Genomic DNA, 22,861 nt, shown 5'->3' with positions numbered 1-22,861 from the left:
TATGCACATGCACAAGGCCTTACATATTCCCAGGAATAAGAGCTTTTCTTTTTTTCTTTTCTTTTTTTTTTTTTTTTATGGAGTTTCGCTCTTGTTACCCAGGCTGGAGTGCAGTGGCGCCATCTTGGCTCACTGCAACCTCTACCTCCCAGGTTCAAGTGATTATTCTGCCTCAGCCTCCCAAGTAGTTGGGACTACAGGCGTGTGCCACCACACCTGGCTAATTTTTGTATTTTTAGTAGAGACAGGGTTTCACCATGTTGGTCAGGCTGGTCTCGAACTCCTGATCTCAGGTGATCCACTCACCTCGGGCTCCCAAATTGCTGGGATTACAGGCGTGAGCGACCATGCCTGGCCTGAATAAGAGCTTTTCAAAGCCTCCTATGGACATGTCATTTTTTAGTTTTTCTTTTTAATTTTTTACCAGCTTCTTGTTAGTCCTGCCTGGTATTGACATTTCAGGCAACTGCGGTTTAAACTTTTCCCTCATCCACCCCTAAACACACACACTTTTCCACGCTTCCATTTCCTCAAGACAGTTTTATCATGCTGGTTGTAGTGGATCATATCTGTAGTCCCAGAATTTTGGGAGGCCAAGGTGAGTGGATCACATGAGCCCTGGAGTTCTGCCTGGCAACAGAGGGAGACTTTGTCAAAAGAGAGAGAGAGAAAAAAAAGAAGGAAGGAAGTTAGAAAGGAAGGAAGGAAAGGAAAGGAAGGAAGGAAGGAAAAGAGATTTATCAAATTTTTTCATTAAATCAATATTCAGTGTTCTTTTTTTTGTTTTTGTTTTTGTTTTTGAGATGGAGTCTCACTCTGTCGTCCGGGCTGGAGTGCAGTGGCGTGATCTCGGCTCACTGCAAGCTCCGCCTCCCAGGTTCACACCATTCTCCTGCCTCAGCCTCCTGAGTAGCTGGGACTACAGGCGCCCGCCACCATGCCCGGCTAATGTTTTGTATGTGTAGTAGAGACGAGGTTTCATCATGTTAGCCAGGATGGTCTCTATCTCCTGACTTCAGGATCCACCCACCTTGGCCTCCCAAAGTGCTGGGATTACAGGCATGAGCCACCATACCCGGCTCATATTCAGTGTTTATATCAGAGTTTCCCAGTAGGAGCAATATTGGCATTTTGGTGGGACAATTCTTCATTGTAAAGGATATTTAGCATCTCTGGTCTCTGTCCACTAATTGCCAGTAATGGTTATATAACAGTGGGAACCAAAAACATGCCTACATATTTCTAAACATGCTCTTGAGCTTAGCAGGCAGTATCACTTGGTTAATAATCTACTTCACAGTATTTTGACTGTATAATTAGGTTTACACTGAAACATATGTACTGTTATTGCATTTTCTGTCTTCAACTTTCTTTTTTTTGTATAGTTACTAATTACCTCCCTTATTTGTTTAGTTTCTTAGTAACGATCACTATTTGCTGAGATCTCCGAATGTATATCAAATATCTCTCCATAACATCAAACATAGCAAGTAATTGCTTCTTTCTACTCTTACTTTATTTATTTATTTTTTTGAGGCAGAGTCTCTCACCGTTGCCCAGGCTGGAGTGCAACGGTGGGATCTCGGTTCACTGCAACCTCCAGCTCCCGAGTTCAAGCGATCCTCCTGCCTCAGCCTCCTGAGTAGCTGGGATTACAGGTGCCCGCCACCACGCCCAGCTATTTTTTTGTATTTTTAGTTGAGACAGGGTTTCACTCTGTTGGCCAGGCTGGTCTCGAACTCCTGACCTTGTGATCCTCCCTCCTCTGCCTCCCAAAGTACTGGGATCACAGGCATGAGCCACAGCGCCCGGCTGCTTCTTTCTACTCTTCCTTGGAAACATTCCTCCTGGAGCTTTCTGTCTTTTCACACAACTCTGAACTGATTAACCAGGACTGCTGCAAAGCAGACATTCTGGGGCTTCTCTTCACCACCATCCTGGCAATTGGACTCAAAAAATGTGAATTGGAAAATCCAAGTTGTCTCCACTGCCTGTTTGACTGGGGGAGGCTGAAGAAGTTCAGGATAATGCAGAGCATAAAGAAGTTACATGGCCAGGTGTGGTGGCTCACGCCTGTAATCCCAGCACTTTGGGAGGCTGAGGCGGGCAGATCATGAGGTCAGGAGATCGAGACCATCCTGGCTAACACATGAAACCCTGTGTCTACTAAAAATACAAAAAAAATTAGCCGGGCGTGGTGGCGGGTGCCTGTAGTCCCAGCTACTTGGGAGGCTGAGGCAGGAGAATGGCGTGAACCCGGGAGGCGGAGCTTGCGTGAGCCAAGATCACACCACTGCACTCCAGCCTGGGTAACAGAGCGAGACTCTGTCTCAAAAAAAAAAAAAGAAGTTACATTTTCTCTGAATGTCTGAGGGCAGAGTGAATGTATGTGTAACATTACTTCATACATATATGGAATGAATACTCTTTAATGTGCTTCTATATTTATCATATAATTTGGTCCTTATTTTAACTTTCTCATTTCAGATTTGAGGAAATTGAAGTGCACTGCCTGGCACCCACTTTACTTCTGAAACAATACATGTGGTAACAGTATTAAGTGCTCACTATTTTGCAAACATTGTTCAAGAACCCTAGGAAAGACAGTACAGAATAAATAGAAGGCAAAGTCTTTTAGTCCAAGAACTTAAAGCCCGTCAGTGTTGGGAACATGCAATTTGTGTGTGCAATGGTGCAGGAGTCTGGTCGTGTTCATCTCTGGGGTGCAGAGCTGCCTCTGAAGACTCGGCAAGACCTACCCAACAGTCGTTCACTGAGCAGAGACTGAGGAGCCTCCTGGGATTGGGCTCATCCTCAGGAAAAGCGGAGCCAGTCCCAAGCTTGAACCAGTGACAAGTCCTTGGATGTCGGAGAGAAGTAGAACGTTGAGGTACAGTAAGAAACCCTTGTTGACTTCCAGAAGTGCTTGAGGGATTTTGTGGGGAGCTGAGGCCTGGAGAGAGTCAGCTGTTCTGAAATGTAGGCTGTGACTCCTGATGTGTGCCATCTTTATGTACAAGCCAGTGAGGCCCAGAGCTCTCAGGTTAGACTTAAAATTTCCCTCTGACACTCACACAGACACTGAGGGGCAATGTGCACTGTACTCTTTTCCTCTTTATTTTATAGAGCCCCAAGTTTATTCGGAGGGTAACATATTTGGGAAAGGTATGCCCCTTCCTCTTCCCCATGGAATAAACCATATTTGGTCAAAGCCAGGCATGATCATTCCATTTCCCTGTGCTCATGGTTGGTGTAGGATAGCATGTGATCCACGACTTCACCCCATGATAAACGGTAGGGAGGCTAGCCCTCTTCTGCATTGAATGAGGTTGCATGAGCAAGCAATGCTTGCAGCTGTGGCAGCCTTTTTGTAACCATGTGGCAACAAGCCTAAGAGGAAAGCTACTGAAGATGGCAGAGCAGAAAGAGAGAACCTGGGCCTGTCATGATATTTCTGGGACCATCTGTATGTCACCTGGATTCTGCTCTGGCAGTTGAGGCAGGACGAGAGGGGTGAGAGATGAGACGATGTGTACTAGCAGTCTGGAAGAGGTTCACGGAGGGTCAGTTTGTTCAGGAAACATACCCTTCCACTTTCACCAGTGAAAGTCCCACTTGAGTTTCTAGGGCTCTAGTCCTAACCTAACCAGATGCTTTCATCACTGCAGTTGTTTTCCAGGAGTCAGGATCTAGAGGTAGTCAGATGGCAGATGGCTCCTCCTGCCCCTTTTTAGCCTGACCCTGTGAAGTAGATATTGTTATCCCATCTTATACATAAGAAATAGGGGCTTAGAAAGATTAATTGACTCGTCCAACATCAACAGCAGAGCTGGGAATCAAACCTGGCGTCTCTGTTGCTAAGACCTGGGCTCTGTTCACTGCACACCAGTTGCTTTCAAGACTAAACCAGCTGGGTGTAGTGGCTCACACTTGTAATCCCGGCACTTTGGGAGGCTGAGATGGGAGGATCGCTTGAGCCCAGGAGTTCAAGACCAGCCTGGGCAACATAGTGGGACACTGTCTCTACAAAAACATTACAAAGTAACCAGGCATGGTGGTGTGCACCTGTAGTCCTAGCCACTTGGGAGGCTGGGGTGGGAGGATCACCTGAGCCCAGGAGGTTGAGGCTGCAGTAAGCTATGATCCCACCATGGTGCTACAGCCTCAGTGACAGAGTGAGACTCTTGTTTCAAAAAAAAAAAAAAAAAGACTAAATGCCATGACTCTCTTCGGATTCCACCCTTCCTCCTCGTGTTTCCTGAAACTGTTAATAATAATTATTATAATATTTAATAATAATAATTAGCACCCCCATGGACCCAGTGAGTCCAGCTCAAATCCTAGCGTGGATCAGGGGTTGAAGGAGTCAGGAAAATGTATGATTCATTTCACAAAGACTTTGTGAAGAGGGGCGGGTTGTTGTGTGAGTCAGAGGGTACCAGGGGGGGCTGGGGTGGGGAGAGGACGGAGAAGGGAAAGCTTTGCTGGTGAGGGACACCAGGGACATGAAACTCAGTGGACTGCAACATAGAAGGGAACAGGGTACAGCCCTGTGCTGGAGACTTCCTACTTGGGTGCTATCATTTGGAAATTTGTCCTCCCAAATCTCATGCTGAAATGTAATCCCCAGTGTTGGAGGTGGGGCCTAGTGGAAGCAGTGGAGCAGTTTCTGATGAATGGTTTAGTGCCATCCTTTTTAGTGCTGTCCTCATGATAGTGAGTGAGTTCTCACTAGATCTGGTTGTTAAAAAAGGTGTGGCACCTCCCCCCACCTCTTGCTCCTGCTTTCCCCATGTGACATGCCTGCTCCCACTTCACCCTCTGCCACTAGTAAAGCTCCCTGAGGCCCCTTGGAAGCCAAGCAGATGCTGGCATTATGGTTTACAGGCTGCAGAACTGTGAGCCAAATAAACCTCTTTTCTTTGTAAATTACCCAGTCTCAGATATTTCCCTATAGCAATGTAAGAATGGCCTAATACATTGGGTGATTCAGGGAAGGTTTCCTGATGGAGGTTGGGCTCTGAAAAGGGGAAATGGTGATTCTGGGCACAGGAAATGCTAGAGCAGAGCCCAGGCCCAGCAGCTGCAGGTCGTGCAGGAACCACTCATAGCAACCAGCCAGACACCGTTCGCCTCCTCTCCCTCTGCAAAATCTCCACTCACTCCTTTGGATATTGCTCTGACCATCCCCGCCCCGTCCTGTGACCTCTGCGGACTGGCGTCCCAGCAGGATGGCCCAGCTCTCCAGCCTGGCAGCCAGAGCCTTCCCCACTAGGCCTTTTTCTCTTCACTCTCCTGGGCATGGCACCCCTGGGCAAACTCCTAACTACCACCTCTGCCTGGTATAGCTGGAACCACCCCACTGCGAAGCCTCCCTCACTCTGTAAAAGCCAGTACCCCAGGAAGCCTCCTCTAACCCTTTCCCCTCTGCCACTCCAAGGAAGTGCTATTGGACGAGCTGCCTGATCTCTCTGGCCTTCTGTGTGGCAGCAGAAGTTTGTGTCAACTGCTGTGGGAATGTGACTGGTGGAGCAGGTGATTCCAGAACTCAGGTGACCAGGACACGGAATGTGTGGGCTTGCCAATATTTTGATATATAAATCAACTGTTTTCATTATGGAAGTAACAAGACCTCAAGGGAAATAGAAAAAAAAAATTCCCTGTAATCATCCCACCCAGCTAGGAGGTCTACTGTGTGTGCTTTTGACATTTTGCTGTCCTCGTTGGTGCAAGGGCAGATGTGACTGTTTATGCCTGTGGAGGGCAGAGGGGTTTTTCTTCTTCTTGTCTTTTTTTAGAGACAGGGTCTCCCTCTTTTGCCTAGCCTGGATGGAATGCAGTGGCATGATCCCAGCTGACTGCAGCCTTGAACCCCTGGCCTCAAAGGATCCTCCTGCCTCAGCCTCCCAAGTAGCTGGGACTACAGGCACCTGCCACCATGCCTGGCTGATTTATTTTTTATTTGTTTGTTTAGAGACGGGGTCTCCCTACATTGGCCAGGCTGGTCTTGAACTCCTGGCCTCAAATGTTCCTCCCGTCTTGGCCTCCCAAAGTTTTGGGATTATAGGCATGAGCCATGTTGTCGTCATTACAGCTACATTGAGATATAATTTATGTGCCACACAATGCATGCCTTTCAAGTGTACAGTTCAGTGGCATTGAGGTATAACCACAGAACCGTACAACCATCATCACATTGAGAAAATTTTTATCACCCTAAAAAATCCTTTACAAAATCCTTTACCCTTTAGCAGTCACCCCATGTTTTGATTTTTGCTTTACATGATTTTACAAGCATCTTTTCCTGTTGCTGGAAAATCTCCTTACCCATACTCTTTGGTGACTGTCAGCAAAGGCTTTCGGGTGGTGAAATAGCGTGGCCAGGAGTGCTCTAGAACAATGGTGTTGGTGAGGGCTGCAGAAGCTGAGGACCCACAGGCAGAGAGGGAGGGATGGTAGAAGCAGGTGGTGAGGAGGGACTCGGGGCAGGACTTTGGGGGTAAAAGGAAGCAAGTCTCTGGAAGCAGAACCAGCAGCACTGCTGATCATTGGGACGTGGAGAAAGGCGAAGGCTCAGGGTGTCAGCAAACTTCGTAGGGTGGGTGAGGGTTGCCAGGTCAATAACCAACAGGGTCCCAGGAAAAGGCGGCAGCACAGGTTTGGGGATAATTAGAGATGAGCTTGGTTTTGGTCTTGTTGGATTTGGGGGCACCAGTCTCTCTCCTGGTGAGAGTCGGCAGTGGGATGTTAGGATCTGGCCCTCAGGAGGCTGTTAGGGCTGAAGCAAGAGATTTGGGAGTTAAGGGTGTGAGGGCCACGTGGGAGGCCTCGGGAGCCTGTGCCGATCCAGGGTGAGTGTGAAGGAAAGAAAAAAGAGGGCCCGGGGAACACTGGTATTTTCGGGCGGTGGACGAGGATGGGACGGCCACTAGCTTGTCTTAAGGTAGAAGGCAGAGCGGGGCCATAGGGGCAGTGGCGCGGGTAAGGGTGGAGAACAGCGCTGAGCAGCGCAGGGAGGCGGCCGGGGCTGCAGCCCCCGAGGGCTCCTTGCAGTCCGGCCCCGCAGCCTGGAGACAGCTCCGGTGGTGCTGCGCTGCCCGAGACTGCTGCACGAGCGGGGACTGCGGCCTCGGCTCCCTGCCTGCCCGGCAGCACCCCATGCAGTCGGCCTGCCCGGGGTGCGCAGGGTTAGCATGGAGTGAGCTCGCCCCGCCCGGGGTTGCGCGGCCCTGGGGGGTCCTCTCGCGGCCGCTCCTGGGACCTGCTGGCGCCCCGGGCAGAGCCCGGCCCCATCCCAGGAGTCGCCCGGACTGGAAGGCAGTGCGAGCACTGGGACACAGCCTCCGAGCTCGAGCGTGACGGGAAGTTGGGGCAATTTGTTAGTTATCCGCCGCCACCAAGACGCGGCACGGCGCCTGGACGGGAGGGGCCCTGCGCGGGCGCGAACTTTGGGCTCGGGCGAGTGGGTGGTGCTCCGCCCAGCCCGAGACGGGCGGGCGCGCGGGCCAATGGGTGCCGCCTCTTGGCCGCGGGGGGCCCCCGACCCGTGGGTCCCGGCCACTAGCGCCCCAGCCCCGAGGCTCAGAAGCGGCAGGCGGAGGCGCGGTCCGGGCGCTATGGCCATGCCCGGCGGGTCTCACGCGACTGCCCCGCGCCCGGCGCGCCTTCGGTAGGGGACGCCCGGGGCCCAGCTGGCCCGGCCATGCTGCTGGAGACACAGGACGCGCTGTACGTGGCGCTGGAGCTGGTCATCGCCGCCCTTTCGGTGGCGGGCAACGTGCTGGTGTGCGCCGCGGTGGGCACGGCGAACACTCTGCAGACGCCCACCAACTACTTCCTGGTGTCCCTGGCTGCGGCCGACGTGGCCGTGGGGCTCTTCGCCATCCCCTTTGCCATCACCATCAGCCTGGGCTTCTGCACTGACTTCTACGGCTGCCTCTTCCTCGCCTGCTTCGTGCTGGTGCTCACGCAGAGCTCCATCTTCAGCCTTCTGGCCGTGGCAGTCGACAGATACCTGGCCATCTGTGTGCCGCTCAGGTGAGGCGCTCGGCGTCGCCCGAACTCGGGGCCCCGTCGGAGCTCCGAAATGGGTCGTCTTCTCCAGGCCGGGGTTCCTCCCTCGGGGGCCCCAGACGGGCCAGGCTGGGGGCGCGCGGGGCGCTTGGAGGGCTGGTTCCCAGCCTGGCCACCCCGCAACGCTAGACTAGTGCGCCCGGGCACCCAAGACATCCCAGATGCGCGTCGCTCTAAGGAGATCTGCGTAGGGACAGCTCTAGGGGGTCCGGGGAGTGCGGCCCCCGGCGCCCGGCGAGGCGCCGTGGAAACCCCGGGGAAAGCGTCACCCCCGTGGGCGGGTGGAGCTCGGGGCGCGGGAGTTTTGGTGATCACATCTCCACTCCTGCCACGAAGGCCGTTCCTAACACTCGCCCGCAGCGGCGGTGTCCGCGAGAGCGGCCGCTCCAGAGCAGGGCCCCAGGTCTAGAGTGGTGGCCAGACGCACGTGAGTGCTGCGGCTCCCGGAGGCCCGGGAGGTTCCCACTAAGGGCAAGGCAACTTTGGACGCTGGGCATTCGCACCGTCAGAATGGACACGCGTGAGCCAGCTTCAGAACGTGTCTGCTGCGGAGAGGCGGCCCGGCCCATCCCAGGGGAAGGTGTCCGTTAACTTTGGGGAACGCTACGGACTCAGATTATATACTTTTAAAAGGAGTTACAATGCTTCCTGGTGTCTGGCAAACGGCCTTACAGCCTCACTGCCCTTGTGTAACTATTTATCTCCTGCTGCCCTGTTGGGAGCGGGCTGAGAAGTGCAGAAAATGGTGGCGAACTTACTTGTCCACTCTTTCTCCCACACTGAGAAAATCTAGGATTCAGGGCATGGAGTCAGCCAGCGACCAGAGTGGATTCCCAGTTGGAGCTGATGACTTCAACATTGAGAGTTTGTTGAAAGTATTTATTCTCTGTCTTTGGTGCCTGGGCCACTTTGGCATTTCTGAGGAGAGCTTGAGATCTCTTTAAATTTGGAGCTGAGACAGGGAAACTAAGTCACAGAGTAGGAAGGAAGGGAAGGAAGTCATTTATTGGGTGCCAACTCTGTGCAGACAGTTTATAATAAACGTGTCCCCAGCAGTCCTTGCAGTAGTACCAGAGGACGGGTGCTGTAACCTGCATCTCGTAGAGGAGGGGTGATGGCCCAGGGAGTTTGGAGTCTTGCCCAGGATGGTGTATCAGGGATGGGTGTCAGAGCCGGGGCTTGAACTCACAGCTGGCACCGTGTCCCCACCCATGCCATCAGGCCACTCTGCAAGGCCATGTGTGGCACCGTGTTTAGGAGTCAGGGAGAAAAGTGCTCTGCTGTTTTGGGAGGAGGAGCCTGCCTGCAGTAAACTGGTGGTTGTAGGGGAATGTGTTTGTGGGAATGGAGCGGGAGAATGCTCCCAGAGGCCATTTGAGTAGGCAGATGTGTTGGGCCTGGTCCTTGCAGGTTGTTTCATGGGTCCCAGCAGGAACAGGAACCTCCTGCTTGGGAGGGCTGTGAGCCTTATGTGGGTGTCTGGCCACTCCATGTGCTGCTGCCCGTGCTGTTGGACCAGGAGGCCTTATGTGTCCCATCAGGTGTGACAGCCCAGGGATTTCCAAGGCTTAGAGGAGGACAGCAGTTTCTTCTCTCTCTTCTGGATCCCTTCCCTGCCTTTTGGTGTCATCGTTGTTACTTGATGGCATTTTGGATGTTTTGCATCCAGCAGAGCAGTCACAAGCCCCAGCCTGAGTTGTCCATCTAATGGAAACCCCTTGGACTTGCCCTGGCAGAGACCAGAGACCCAGAGAGGAGTTAGTGGAACAATCTCCCAGGCCACAGGGAGCAGGAAGTTCCATGAAAGTTTAAATCTGTTCCTTCTTGTCCTGGTTTGTGCTGGGTGGGGTCTTGAAAGAAATGGGTGTGGGTGTGTTAAGGGGAAAGTGCTGTGAATCACAGGCCCTGAACTTCTTTGCATTGCCAAGGGCAGGAGGGAAGAACACTGAGGCTCGCCCCATCCTGCCTTCCTGGCCCGTCCAGAGCTTGGAGGTCTGGAAGAGGTGTACAGGCAGTCCCCAGCTCCCTGCCCCAGAGGTAGTCGTCTGACCTGGCCACAGCACCACCCCAACCCTGGTGGGTGGGAGAGGTGTACTAGGGCCCCCAGGGCTTCCCTCTCAGGGGCTGGTGCCTGGGGCAGGCCTTCCCTCAGCTGGCCTAGCAGTTCATGGCCCCTTGGGAGGAGGTTAAAATACAGATTACAGGGCCTCACCTGGTTGTACTGAATCAGAATTTCTGGAGTGGGTGTCGAGGGGATTCCAGCAGTGGGATCTTTAACCAGGGACATCTGGTTCCAGCGATCTAAGAATCCTCCTAGATTCAGGGCCTGAAGCTTTCCTCACTTGACTGACACAGGCTGGGTGCAGGGCGCCCCAAGCACTGACTTGGCCCTGAGGCCTTCCTGGGGTTCTGGAACTCCAGGTGAGAGTAAAGTTGGAAGTGCCCTGTTTGGGAGGAGGTGTGTCCCCTTTGAAGCCAAGCAATAACGAGGGTGAGGTGCAGGGAGTGAGGGCTAAAGGCTTAGGCTAGGACAGTCCTGGGACCTACCCCCAGTTCCTCCCGGTTCGCGGGCTCCAAGTGTGAGGCCTGTGGCCGCAGAGACCACAGCCCCCACCTGCCACCGCATTGCCAAGGTGTTTACTGATGTGACAGATGACAGTGTAGAAGGGAGGGGAGCCGGAGGGAATGCCAGGGACAAATATGATGCCCTTGGCCTGGCAGGGAAAAGGAGTGTCTGCTCGCACCAGGCACTGCCCTTTGCCTTCAGGACAGGGCTGGCCACAAACAGAAGTCCATTGCCTCTGGTTCAAGTCCATAGACAATTCCTGATGTTGGGCCCTGGCGGCGGGGGGGTCCAGTCCCCAGTGGTGCCGACGGGAGTGGGCGTGCCGCTCCTGGGCTGGGGGAGGTGGACGTGTACAGGCAGGAGGGTGTGGGCCATGCCCAAAGTTGCTCCCTGCTCTCACTTCACCCTCAGGCAGGAGCACTTCCTCCTCCCTGCTTGAATCCTGTTCCTTTCATGCCACACCCACTGTGGGGGCCTTCCCTGCTCTTGGACTCAGTTTCCCTGGCCCTGTGGCATTGAGTCTCTGGCAGGGCTGACGCCAGCTGTTTTCCTAGTGGAGCTGAAAGAGGGTGGATCCGGGAGGGTTTAGTTGGCCGAATGGGTCCAGTGCCGTGTATCTGACCTGTCCCTGGACCCTGCCCAGTCACCCTCTCTGCTCTTGCCACATTGAGGCTTTTCTCTGTGCCTCACGTATCTGGTCTTTGAGGTAGGAATTAAAGACCTCTTAGCAAGACTTTGTGATTTGAGTGAAAATGTGGCCTCCACTTAGGGTGGGAGTTGGCGGGGGGTTCTGAATGTTTTGCAAAACTTAAAAAAATTGAGCTATAGGGCCGGGCACGGTGGCTCACGCCTGTAATCCCAGCACTTTGGGAGGCTGAAGAGGGTGGATCACCTGAGGTCAGGAGCTCGAGACCAGCTTGGCCAACATGGTGAAACCCTGTCTCTACTGAAAATATAAAAATTAGCTGGGTGTGGTGGTGGGTGCCTGTAATCCCAGCTACTTGAGAGGCTGAGGCAGGAGAGTCGCTTGAACCCGGGAGGCAGAGGTTGCAGTGAGCCAGGATCACGCCACTGCACTCCACCCTGGGCAACAAGAGCGAAACTCTGCCTCAAAAAAAAAAAAAAATTGAGCTATAGTCCAGGCACAGTGGCTCACGCCTGTAATCCCAGCGCTTTGGGAGGCCAAGGCGAATAGATCAGTTGAGGCTAGGAGTTTGAGACCAGCCTGGCCAACATGGCAAAATCCCGTCTCTACTAAAAATACAAAAATTGGCTGGGTGTGGTGGTACACGCTTGTAATCCCAGCTACTCGGGAGGCTGAGGCAGGAGAATTGCTTGAACCCAAGAGACAGAGGTTGCCATGAGCCAGGATCACACCGCTGCACTCCAGCCTAGGCAACAGAGTGAGACTGTGTCTCACACACACACAAAAAATTAAGCTATAATTCCCGTCCCATAAAATTCACTGGTAATGTTCGAAATAAAGCTTGGCAGGGGCTGGATACGGTGGCTCACACCCGTAATCACAGCATTTTGGGAGGCCGAGGCAGGTGGATCACCTGAGGTCAGAGTTCGAGACCAGCCTGGCCAACATGATGAAACCCCGTCTCTACTAAAAATACAAAAATTAGCCAGGCGTGGTGGCACGCGCCTGTAATCCCAGTTACCAGGGAGGCTGAGGCAGGAGAATTGCTTGAACCCAGGAGGTGGAGGTTGCAGTGAGCCCCAGCCTGGGTGACAATAGCGAAACTCTGTCTCAAAAAAAAAAAAAAAAAAAATAGAAAAGCTCGGCAGGAAGATTTCTGGCTCTGGGTTGTATCCTCCAGCTTTCCCAAGAGCTCCCTCCTTGGGTTCACCCTTCTGCATCAGTGTTACCTTTCTCTTCCAGATCATTCCCATGGTAATGGGTTGGATGATGGCCCCCTGCAAAACGTATGTCCATATTTTAATTCCCAGAACCTCTGACTATTCCCTTATACGGCCAAAACAAAAAACGACCAACCAAAACCCCACAAATACTGCTTTCTGTGGATCTTGAGAGAAGGAGCTTATTTGGATTATCTGGACGGCCACTTAATGCATTTGCACTCTTAGAAGATAAATCTGCAGAGAAGGCCGTTTGAAGGTGGAGGCCACAGCCAAGGAATGAAGAATGGCCACCAGAAGCTGGAAGAGGCAACAGATCCTCCTTTGGAACCTCTGGCAGGAGCGTGGCCCACACCTGGAAGTCAGCCTTCTCGCCCTGCTTGTTTTAAGCCACTAGGTTTGTGGGGCTTTGTCAGAGCAGCACCAGGAAGCCACCCATCAGCACACGAATATACCCCTAGATCAACGCCCCTTCACTTCCTCATCCACTCCTTCGCCTCCCCCCTGGCAAACTCTGCCGCTTGTTACCAGGATGCCACTGAATTCTCCTGTCAGGTCACCCATGCGCCATCCCTCTTTTGGCAGAATCGAGTAGTCACTTCCCGGACCTCGTTGAACATGTTCTCTCAGCAGCTCCTGGTGGGCACTGTGGGCCCCCAGCTGGACTCCTGCTCCCCTGTAACCACTCCACACAGCAGCCAGACGGGATGACTTAAAACCTAAGCCACATCATACCGTTCCCCTGCTTACCACGCTGCAGAGACACAGAGGGTGAAATCCCTATGCCCTACCCTAGCCTGAGGCTGTGCATGGTCGGCCTTCACCCCCCAATTCTCACTCACCACAGCCAAGTTCTATTCCCACCCATGGTCTTTGCACCCCCGTTCCTCACTTCACCCACCTGGAGAGGCTTCTCAGCGACTGCATTGGTTTACCGCCATCTCTAGTTATCCCATTAAACCATGTCCTTACTCAGAGTCTCTCTGCGCCCAGTGTGCTAGCCTTGTGGGCAGGGGCCTTACACCCCAGGATGCAGCGCGATGCCGGCACAGGCTAGGAAAGCACATTGTGGATGAATGCATGAGTGACTGGGTGAAAAGGGCACATGTCAGGCTACGTCATGCCCAGGGAACAGCTGGACAGGTGGGAAGGGAGGGTCCGAGACAGCAGGTGTACAGTGAGGGCCCAAGGGCTCTGTGAAACGCCAGAAGAGGAGCTGCCCCCACAAGTTCTAATGATCGGAAGACAGGAAAACCGTCTTCTGAAAACATCTCTCATGGGCCTAAGGGACAAAAGGGTGGAGAGGAGTGCAGAGGTGTCCGGGGACTGCCAGGCAGCCAGCAGGGGCTGTGGGCCAGAGGCCCAGGCTGAGGCCAGGGGCTGCAGACACGCGGGACGTGGCCCATGGGCCCTGGCTCCTGGTCCCATGCACAGGCCAGGAGCCACCCTGTTACCTGCATCGGGGCATCACCCAAGCCTGAGTGTTACTTTGCTGTCATTTGTCCTCCATTGTTAGCACACAGTCCTCCCAACTCCACTTCCCAGGCCATGTAGCAACCTTAAAACCAGCAGGTGCTGTTTATAATCCTGCTGGGGCCTCCAGCTGACATAAGGGGCTGGTTCCTGGCATGTCGATTCCAGAGGACACACACATGGCTAGGCAGGGGCGCCAAGGTCTGGTTTGGTCAGTGAGGTCCTCAAACGTGTCTTGGAACCAGGTCAGAACTGGGGTAATTCAATCCAGAGGATACCTGAAGGCCCTCTCCCTTCGGGGAGGGTAGAGTCAGCCTAACCTGGCTGGTCATCAGGAGCACATGGGAACTGGAGGGCAGGGGAGATGGAGGTGGACTTGGTGTGCGTGGGGGTGCTGTGGACAGGTTCCCTCTGAAGGAGGCCGGGAAGGAGGGCCCGCTCAAGCCACCTTGGGCCCTGCCCTGAGACCGGAGCCTGGAGCTGCTCCCAGAGGGCAGAGGCCTCCTCTCCAGACCAGGCACAGTCTGCAGCAGCTCTGCATGCCTGGAGGTGGCCAGGTGCCCTGGAGCAGCACAGCCAGGGAAACACCGCCTGGCCTCATGCTGTGGACATTTCTACTGAATTCTGAAAAGGACAGTGGCTGCCTTTGGTTGTCTGGAGAAGAGGGTAAATGAAAAAAAAGTCAACATTTTCCCACTACAGATCACCTGGCTCCTTTCTCGGTGACCACGTGCAGGGCAGGACCCAATCCCTGTATCTCACTCTTCTCATTTGTCAGTTTATTATCACAGCATGGGTGTACCCTGCAGGGACAGATATGGGGAAGTGTCCTCAGCTATTCTGGACATAGAGATTTTCTGTCTTGTGAATGGCAGCCATTGTTCCCAAGCCGTTTCTGGGTGCCAGGCACCTTACATCCCTAATCTCCTTTGATCTTTGCGACCACCCTATGGGAGCAGATGGAGTTATCTTCACCACCTCACAGATAAGAAGATGGAGGTGCAGAAAATTATGTTTAGCCCAGGGTCACACGGAAGCCGGGACTGAGTCAGCCTATCTTCCCAGGAGCCCTTAACCATCATGTGAGCAGCTGGAGGGAAGGACTGCACACCCCGAGGTCACCCCCAAACACCCCCTTGATGAGGGGTCCCTTCTAGTGGTGGATGAATAAGGACACTGGCAAATTGTGATTAGATTCCTTTAATTATTACCTGGACAAAGAAGACTCCAGCTAACGTGTCAAATGGACGAGTGAGGAAAGAAGCTAAGCCCTGGCCAATGTGAATGGAATCTCACAGCATTTGCCTGACAGCTGCGAGGCCTTGTGGATCTCCTCCCACCTGCTCCTTCCTCGGATTGGGGAACTGAGGCCCAACCTTTCCTTTTGCCTCAGATTTATTAGTGACTCCAGAATTAGGCTTTAGCCATGGTTATTCTCTCCTAAATTATTAACTCGATAGGCTCTTGGACTCCGAGGCTAACCAGCTGGAGACAGCGCCACGGGCAGCGGGAACTCAATGGCAAATAGCAAATGTATCTTCTTGGACAGAATTAAAGTGGAGAACAGCCTGTCCCAGGCACGGGCGGGCAGGCTTCCACTCAGTCTGGGCTGAGGGGCAGGGCTTTTTCTGGAGGGTGGAGGGTTGAGTGGTGTGGTAGGTGGGAGGAAAGTGCCTGCAGAGCTGGGAGTGCAGGGTGCGCAGGAGCAGGGGGACTCCTGAGCTGGCCTGGCACCTTGGGTGCTTTGCACCCGTGAGTGGGCATGGGATTTGGGCTGTGGTGGGGGACGGGCCAGGGAGCAGGCAGCTCGAGGAGGGCCTTGAGCTTGCTGAGGGTTTTGTATTTTGTCCTGAAGGTGCTGGTGAGTCCATGAAGGAGTCGCATTTATTATCTTCTATTTTTTTGAGTTAGAAATCAACCAGTGGGCATAGAAGTAAACAGTCAAAAGTACAAAAAGGCCCAAAAGGGAAAGCAAGAGACCCCCACCAGTCCCTCTGCCGGGGGCAGCCCCCAGCCCGTTTCTCTTGGCATTTGCCCCGAGGGGCGCTCTGGGCTGAGCCCTGGTTTTGTGCTGCCATCTTGAAGCAGAATCTGTTGACTCCCCACTGTGAACCGCCAGGCCCGTGGCTCATGCCAGCCTTCTCCCCTACGCCCCACTTGAATTTCTGTTATGTTTTGATTTTTTTCCTGTGGACATTTCGGCCTGTGTTTCTGTCAAGTGGTGATTATATCTGCTGACTGTCAAGAAAAACAAGGAAGAACGTGTCCCCCATTCCTTTCCCAGGTCTGCTCCTGGTTTCTGTGAGCCGCGCTGTTACTGTGAGCGCGCTGCCTCTCAGGAAGTCTTCCTTGTGAAAGGTAACTCGTGCTGCTGGAAAGAGGCTGACACTGCACAGGGGGAAGCTGTGGAGTTGTCCCCTGTCTTGGATCTCTGCTTTCCTACTTTGCCTGTCAGAGGCAGCCACTATTTCTCATGGCTTCCTCTGCACAGATGGTGTATTGAACATATTTGCATTATACCATGACTTTTATGCTGTTAAGGTTTATACCATTTACATTTTTTTTTTTTTTTGAGACAGAGTCTCGCTCTGTCGCCCAGGCTGGAGTGCAATGGTGCAATCTCACCTCACTGCAACCTCCGATTCCCAGATTCAAGCAATTCTCCTGCCTCAGCCTCCCGAGTAGCTGGGATTACAGGCACGTGCCACCGCGCCTGGCTAATTTTTGTATTTTTAGTAGAGACGGGGTTTCACCATATTGGCCAGGCTGGTCTCGAACTCCTGACCTCAGGTGATCCACCTGCCTCGGTCTCCCAAAGTGTTGGGATTACAGGTGTGACCCACTGCGCCTGGCCAGGATCCTATTTTTAGATGCCATCCATTACTCAGACATTACTCAAAATTATGTCACATTTTAGCCTGCTTCAGTTTACCATCTGGAAATTAGAAAGTTAAAGTAGGAAGCGTGCCTTCCCACATCCTCGTGGTCACCCAGCTTCTTAATCACCCTCATGCTGAGCCTCCTCACCCCTTTGCTATGTGTGCCACACAGCCGCTAGGGCTTCCTTTACTGTGCCCTTGGAGTGGTTCCAGCATTTCCTGCATTCCATGTTCTCTTTCCTCTTTCTAGGATTTCATATTTGTTAGACACGAGGATAAACTTTCTGGGTTCTTATATGTCAAAAATGTTTTTTTTGGCCTGGTGCAATGGCTCACACCTGTAATCCCAGCCCTTTGGGAGGCTGAGGCAGGAGGATCGCTTGAGCCCAGGAGGTTGAGGCTGCAGTGAGCTGCGTTCACACCACTGCACTCCAACCTGGGCAACAGAGTGAGACCCTGTCTCAAAAAAAATTTTTTATTTCTCACATATGATTGGTTGGTTGATAGATTGTGGTTCGGAAGTGTTTTCCCTCAGATGTCTGAAGGGGTTGCTGTTAACACCCGGTGTTGCTCACAAAGTCTGGTGTGTAATGATTCTTACCTGTAACTTGTATCTCTCCTCTGGGAACCTTTGGGATCATTTGTTTTTCCTTGGTGTTCTGAAATTTTGTGAGGCTGGGTCTAAATGGTAACTCTTACTTTTTTTTTTCATTGAGGATGGCACTAGTAGGTAGGTGAACCTTGCCAATTTGAAGACTTAGGTCTGTCTTCAGCTCTGAAATTTTCAAAGAATACAGTTGACCCTTGAACAACTTGGGTTTGAACTGTGTGGGTTCACTTAAAATGGATTTTTTTTCAACCAAACGCAGATTGAAAATACAGTATTTGCGGGTTGTGAACCCGAGTACACAGAGGGCCAACTTTTCCTGTAGTGGGGCTCCTGGGGCCAACTTCAGGATTTGATTACATACGGATTTTGGAGTACTTGGGTGCCCTGGGACAAATCCCCTGTGTATACCAAGTGAAAACTGTATTTTCTTAATTAATTCCTTCTCTCCATTTCCTCTGTTCTTTCCTCTGGGATTCTTTTTTTGTTTTTTTTGTTTTTTTTTTTCGAGACAGAGTCTTGCTTGTTGGCCAGGCTGCAGTGCAGTGGCACGATCTGGGCTCACTGGCTCACTGCAACCTCCATCTCCCGGGCTCAGGCAATTCTCCTGCCTCACCCTCCCGAGTAGCTGGGACTACAGGCATGTACCACCAAGTCCGGCTGTATTTTGTATTTTTTAGTAGAGACAGGGTTTCACCATGTTGGCCAGGCTGGTCTTGAACTCCTGACCTCAAGTGATCCACTCACCTTGGCCTCCCAAAGTTCTGGGACTACAGGCGTGAGCCACCACACCTGGCCGCCTCTGGGATTCTTTTTTTTTTTTTTTTTGAGATGGAATCTTGTTCTGTCACCCAGGCTGGAGTGCAGTGGCACAATCTTGGCTCACTGCAACTTTCACCTCCCGGGTTCAAGTGATTCTCCTGCCTCAACCTCTTGAGTAGCTAGGATTACAGGCATGCACCACCACACGTGGCTAATTTTTTGTATTTTTGGTAGAGATGGGGTTTCACCATATTGGCCAGGCTGGTGTCGAACTCCTGACCTCAAGCGATCTGCCTGCCTCGGCCTCCATAAATGCTGGGATTACAGGCGTGAGCCACGCCTCTGGGATTCTTAATAGGCAGATGGGGACGTCCCCTCCTTTCCTGATCACTGTTCTCTGACAGTTCCCAGTGCTTTCTCATTCTTTGTAAGAGTTTCTTCGCTTTTTTTCCTTTGTTCTTCTATTTTTCAATACAATTTTGGCATTCATATGTTTACTTTTGATGAAGACTAAGGGATTTTAAATTGACTTTGAAAAACATTTTTTAGATTCACATGGTTGAGATTCCTCATGTGACAGAGTGTACATAACCTAAACTCTTCCCCCCCCCCCCCCCGTTATCACTAGGTCTCTAGCCACAGCTTGGGGAGAGTGTGGGAGGGGGAGGGGATCAATGCCACAGCTCCCAAAGCTTGCCCACAGGCTGTCTTCCTCTTGACATCTGTTCTTTTCTTAATCCCATTCTGATCCCTGCTGTTTGCTAGACTGGAGCCTCTCATCCTGGCCATCCATGTTTCCAATTTAGGGTTCCATGGTTCATGCTGATGATCCTGTCCACCTTCTGTTTTTAGAAACTCATAAAAATCTCCGGTTTGCTGATATCATCCTCTACTTCTTTTTTTAGGATGATTATGTGTGTCTTTTTTTTTTTTTTTTTTTTGAGACAGTTTTGCTCTTACTGCCCAGGCTGGAGTGCAATGGTGCAGTCTTGGCTCACTGCAACCTCTGCCTCCTGGGTTCAAGCGATTCTCTTGCCTCAGCCTCCCAAGTAGCTGGGATTACGGGCACATGCCACCAACGATGCCCAGCTGATTTTTGTGTTTTTAGTAGAGACGGGGTTTCACCATGCTCATCAGGCTGGTCTCAAACTCCTGACCTCAGGTGTTCCACTCGCCTCGGCCTCCCAAAGTACTGGGATTACAGGCATGAGCCACCGCACCCGGCCTGTGTGTCTTTACTGTCATTAAAATGTGATTTTGTGAGGAGCGATAATTAGGTGGAACTTGGAATGCCAAGGTACAATTTTAATCTGGAGTTTGATATGGTCAGGTTTGCATTGTAAAAGTCACTGGTGGACAGCTGAAGGAAGGAATGGACGGGACAAGATGATATAGGGTAGCCACTTGGCATCCAGATGAGAAGGAAAAAAGCATGACCAGGGCAGAGGCCATGGAGATGGCAGCAGACTCTACAGATATTGGAGACGCGTAGAACCACAATTTCTGCACCAGAGAAGGCTGATGTTTGATGCCAGCCATGGAGTTCAGCAGTCTGGAGCAGAGGAGCCACAGGTAAAATCATATAGGAAAGAGTCCTGAGAACCACAGATGGGCCCTGGAGCCACAATCAGTGAGTGACACCTAGAAATGTGGGTAGTTAGGGCCAGGCTGAGTGGAATTGATGTGCGTGAGATCTGCCATTGTGGAGCAGTAATGAGTCAGCATGAGTGACTGGCAAGCAGATCTGATCGATAGCACATAGTCGTGTGCTTCTGGCTGGAAGACAGGGCACACGGGACAGGTTCAAGAGGACTTGGTGACTCAGTTGGATGTGGACATGAAGGAGAAGAAGACTCCAGGATGACTCCCAGATTTCCGGTCGCCTGGGTGATGCCATCCTGAAGATGGGGGCTTTGGGAAGGTGTTGCCTAGGTTGTGTTTAAGGTGCCTGCAGGTTGAGAGACACAGTAGTGGTCGAGTCTTGGGGAGTCTGGGGCTGCTAGTTCTTCCACCTGGCTCTGGACCCAACTCCTGCTTTATGGGAGCCCTGGACCGTTCATTATTCCTGCACAGCAGCCTCTTCCCTTCCCCATTTAAATGTGTTCAAACTCCTCCCACCCGTCTCCGCCCAACCTTCTTTGGTGTGCCACCTGTTTTGCACCAGTCCCGCCACCTGCAGACTTCCCAAAGCAGCTTTCTGTCTATGACATCCTGATTTCCACTGCTGATTTTAGCACCACTGCTGAGTGTTTTTTTTTTGTTTGTTTGTTTTGTTTTTTAAACATAGAGAACTACAAAGCTTTATTGAACGACATTGTAGAACCAGGACCTGTCAGGTACACTTCTTCTTTTTTTTTTTTTTTTTCTTGAGACAGAGTTTCACTCTTGTTGCCCAGGCTGGAGTACAATGGTGCGATCTTGGTCACCGCAACCTCCGTCTCCCAGGTTTAAACGATTCTCCTGCCTCAGCCTCGCGAGTAGCTGGGATTACAGGCATGCGCCACTGCACCCGGCTAATTTTGTATTTTTAGTAGAGACAGTGTTTCTCTATGTTGATCAGGCTGGTCTCAAACTCCCAACCTCAGGTGATCTGCCCACCTCGGCCTTCCAAAGTGCTGGGATTGCAGGCGTGAGCCACGACGCCCGGCCCAGGTACACTTCTTAAACCCTCCCTCCATTCACTTCTCTTAGGCCCCATCTCCACGTCTGCCCCATTCCAGGGCAGCATTCTCCTATCTGGTCTCTCCGCATCCATCCTTGTTCTTTTAGCCCATTCTTCACATAGCTGCAATCTTTCTGAAATGAACCCCTGTGTGCACCTCCTTCCTTTACCCAGTGCTCCCAGTGCCTTAGGATGTCATCCCAGATCTCTCCCTTGCCCCTACTCCCCACCTGGTCTGGGGCCTAGGTCTGCTTCTGGCCTCATCCCCGTCCTCTCTTTCCTTCATTTCTCTACCCTGACTTCTCAGGACCCCTCTCAATTCCTGAGACTTCTGGAGCTCAGGCCTTTGCGCATGTGTTTCCCTCTGCCTGCGGTGACCTTCTCTCTATCTCTTTGCCTGCTGATTCTTCCTCATTTTCTCTGTGTCCCTGAAAATGACACTCCCTCTGGGAGGCACACAGGGTTCTTTTGCAGCTCTCTGCATACTTGCAGCTATTTTCTTAATTATTTGTAATTTGTTTAAGGTTTGCCATCCTTTCTCTGTTATAAGCAGGGCACATGTCTGTTGCTTTCTCATTATCCCCTGTGTGTTGTCCAGTCACTGGCTTGGCTTGTGACATATTAAGAGTCGGCAGTATACATGTGCATACAAATGTATGAACATGTGTCTCTGTGTGTGTATAATCGGGGGTGGGATTAGCTCTGAACCGATGAGCTTGTTGCCTAAAGATAAGAATCCCACATCGTGTGTCCTGAGAGGAGAGATAGGAGAAACTGAAGAGGCCAAAAAGCTAGACTGGCTTCACTAAAACCAGCAGGGAGACTTTGATGGGGAATGGTTAGCAGTGTTACAGAGGGATAAAATACCTCCTAAATTTGGCATTTTCAGAAGTCATTTAGCAACCTAGTCTTTTAATTGCAGGGATTTTTTAAAAATTACAAAATGAGTACAGTACATATTTGTATCTGACTCATCTAACGAAGTTTGTGGTTTCAGAAATAATGAGTCATTCTGAAACAGTGTATTGTTTCAAAGCTTTTAAGTTGCATGACTAATACAGTGCATTACTATATACCTTTCACTTACATTCACAAATTATGAATAGTTTGCTACATTTGGTTTGTCTCACACACACATACACTGGCACAATGATCACATTCTGATTTTTTTTTTTTTTTTTTTTTTTTTTGAGACAGAGTCTCGCTCTATCACCCAGGCTGGGGTGCAATGGCGCGATCTGAGCTCACGGCAACCTCCGCCTCCCGGGTCCAAGCGATTCTCCTGCCTCAGCCTCCCGAGTAGCTGGGATTATAGGCGCACGCCACCATGCCTGGCTAATTTTTGTATTTTTAGTAGAGATGGGGTTTTGCCATGTTGGCCAGGCTGGTCGTGAATTCCTGACCTCAGGTGATGCACTCATCTTGGCTTCCCAAAGTGTTGGGATTACAGGCATGAGCCACTGTGCCTAGCCACATTTAGAAATTGTAATAGGTGCCACAGTCTATAGTCAGATGTTCCCAGTTATCCCAATCATATCTTTATAGTTGTTCTTTTTTTAAAAATCCAGGTTCTATTAAAAGGTCATGCTTGCATTTAATATGTTCCTTTAATCTGAAAGAGTTCCTCAGTCTTTTGTTTGTTTTAGTCTTTCAAGACATTAACATTTTCCTCCGGGCACGGTGGCTCACACCTGTAATGGGAGCCTGAGCAGGAGGATCATTTGAGGCCAGAAGTTCAAGACCAGCCTGGGCAACACAGCGAGGCCCCATCTCTATGAAAATTAAGAAAATTAGTCAAATGTGGTGGCGCATGCCTATAGTCCTAGCTATTCAGGAGGCTGAGGTGGGAGGATTGCTTGAGCCCAGGAGTTCAAGGTTACAGTGAGCTATTAGATTGGTGCAAAAGTAATTGTGGTTTTGGCCATTAAAAAAAGGCACAAATTGGCCGGGTGCGGTGGCTCATGCCTGTAATC

The 22,861-nt window shown here is 51.5% G+C and overlaps 1 protein-coding gene across 1 annotated transcript in view; it reads left to right on the top strand.

Annotated features, from left to right (window-relative positions):
* Window positions 1-6,836: 6,836 nt before the first annotated feature.
* The window catches only part of ADORA2B (adenosine A2b receptor), a 31,344-nt gene continuing 15,319 nt past the window's right edge, over window positions 6,837-22,861 (top strand). Inside the window, exon 1 of the mRNA XM_003804881.6 lies at window positions 6,837-8,037. Coding sequence (XP_003804929.4) covers window positions 7,703-8,037 — 335 coding nt within the window. The 5' untranslated portion in view covers window positions 6,837-7,702. The remainder of the gene's footprint in view (window positions 8,038-22,861) is intronic.

Source organism: Pan paniscus, chromosome 19 (genome assembly GCF_029289425.2).
Source record: "Pan paniscus chromosome 19, NHGRI_mPanPan1-v2.0_pri, whole genome shotgun sequence".
NCBI classification, from domain to species: domain Eukaryota; kingdom Metazoa; phylum Chordata; class Mammalia; order Primates; family Hominidae; genus Pan; species Pan paniscus.
This window is presented reverse-complemented; position numbering and strand designations above follow the sequence as displayed.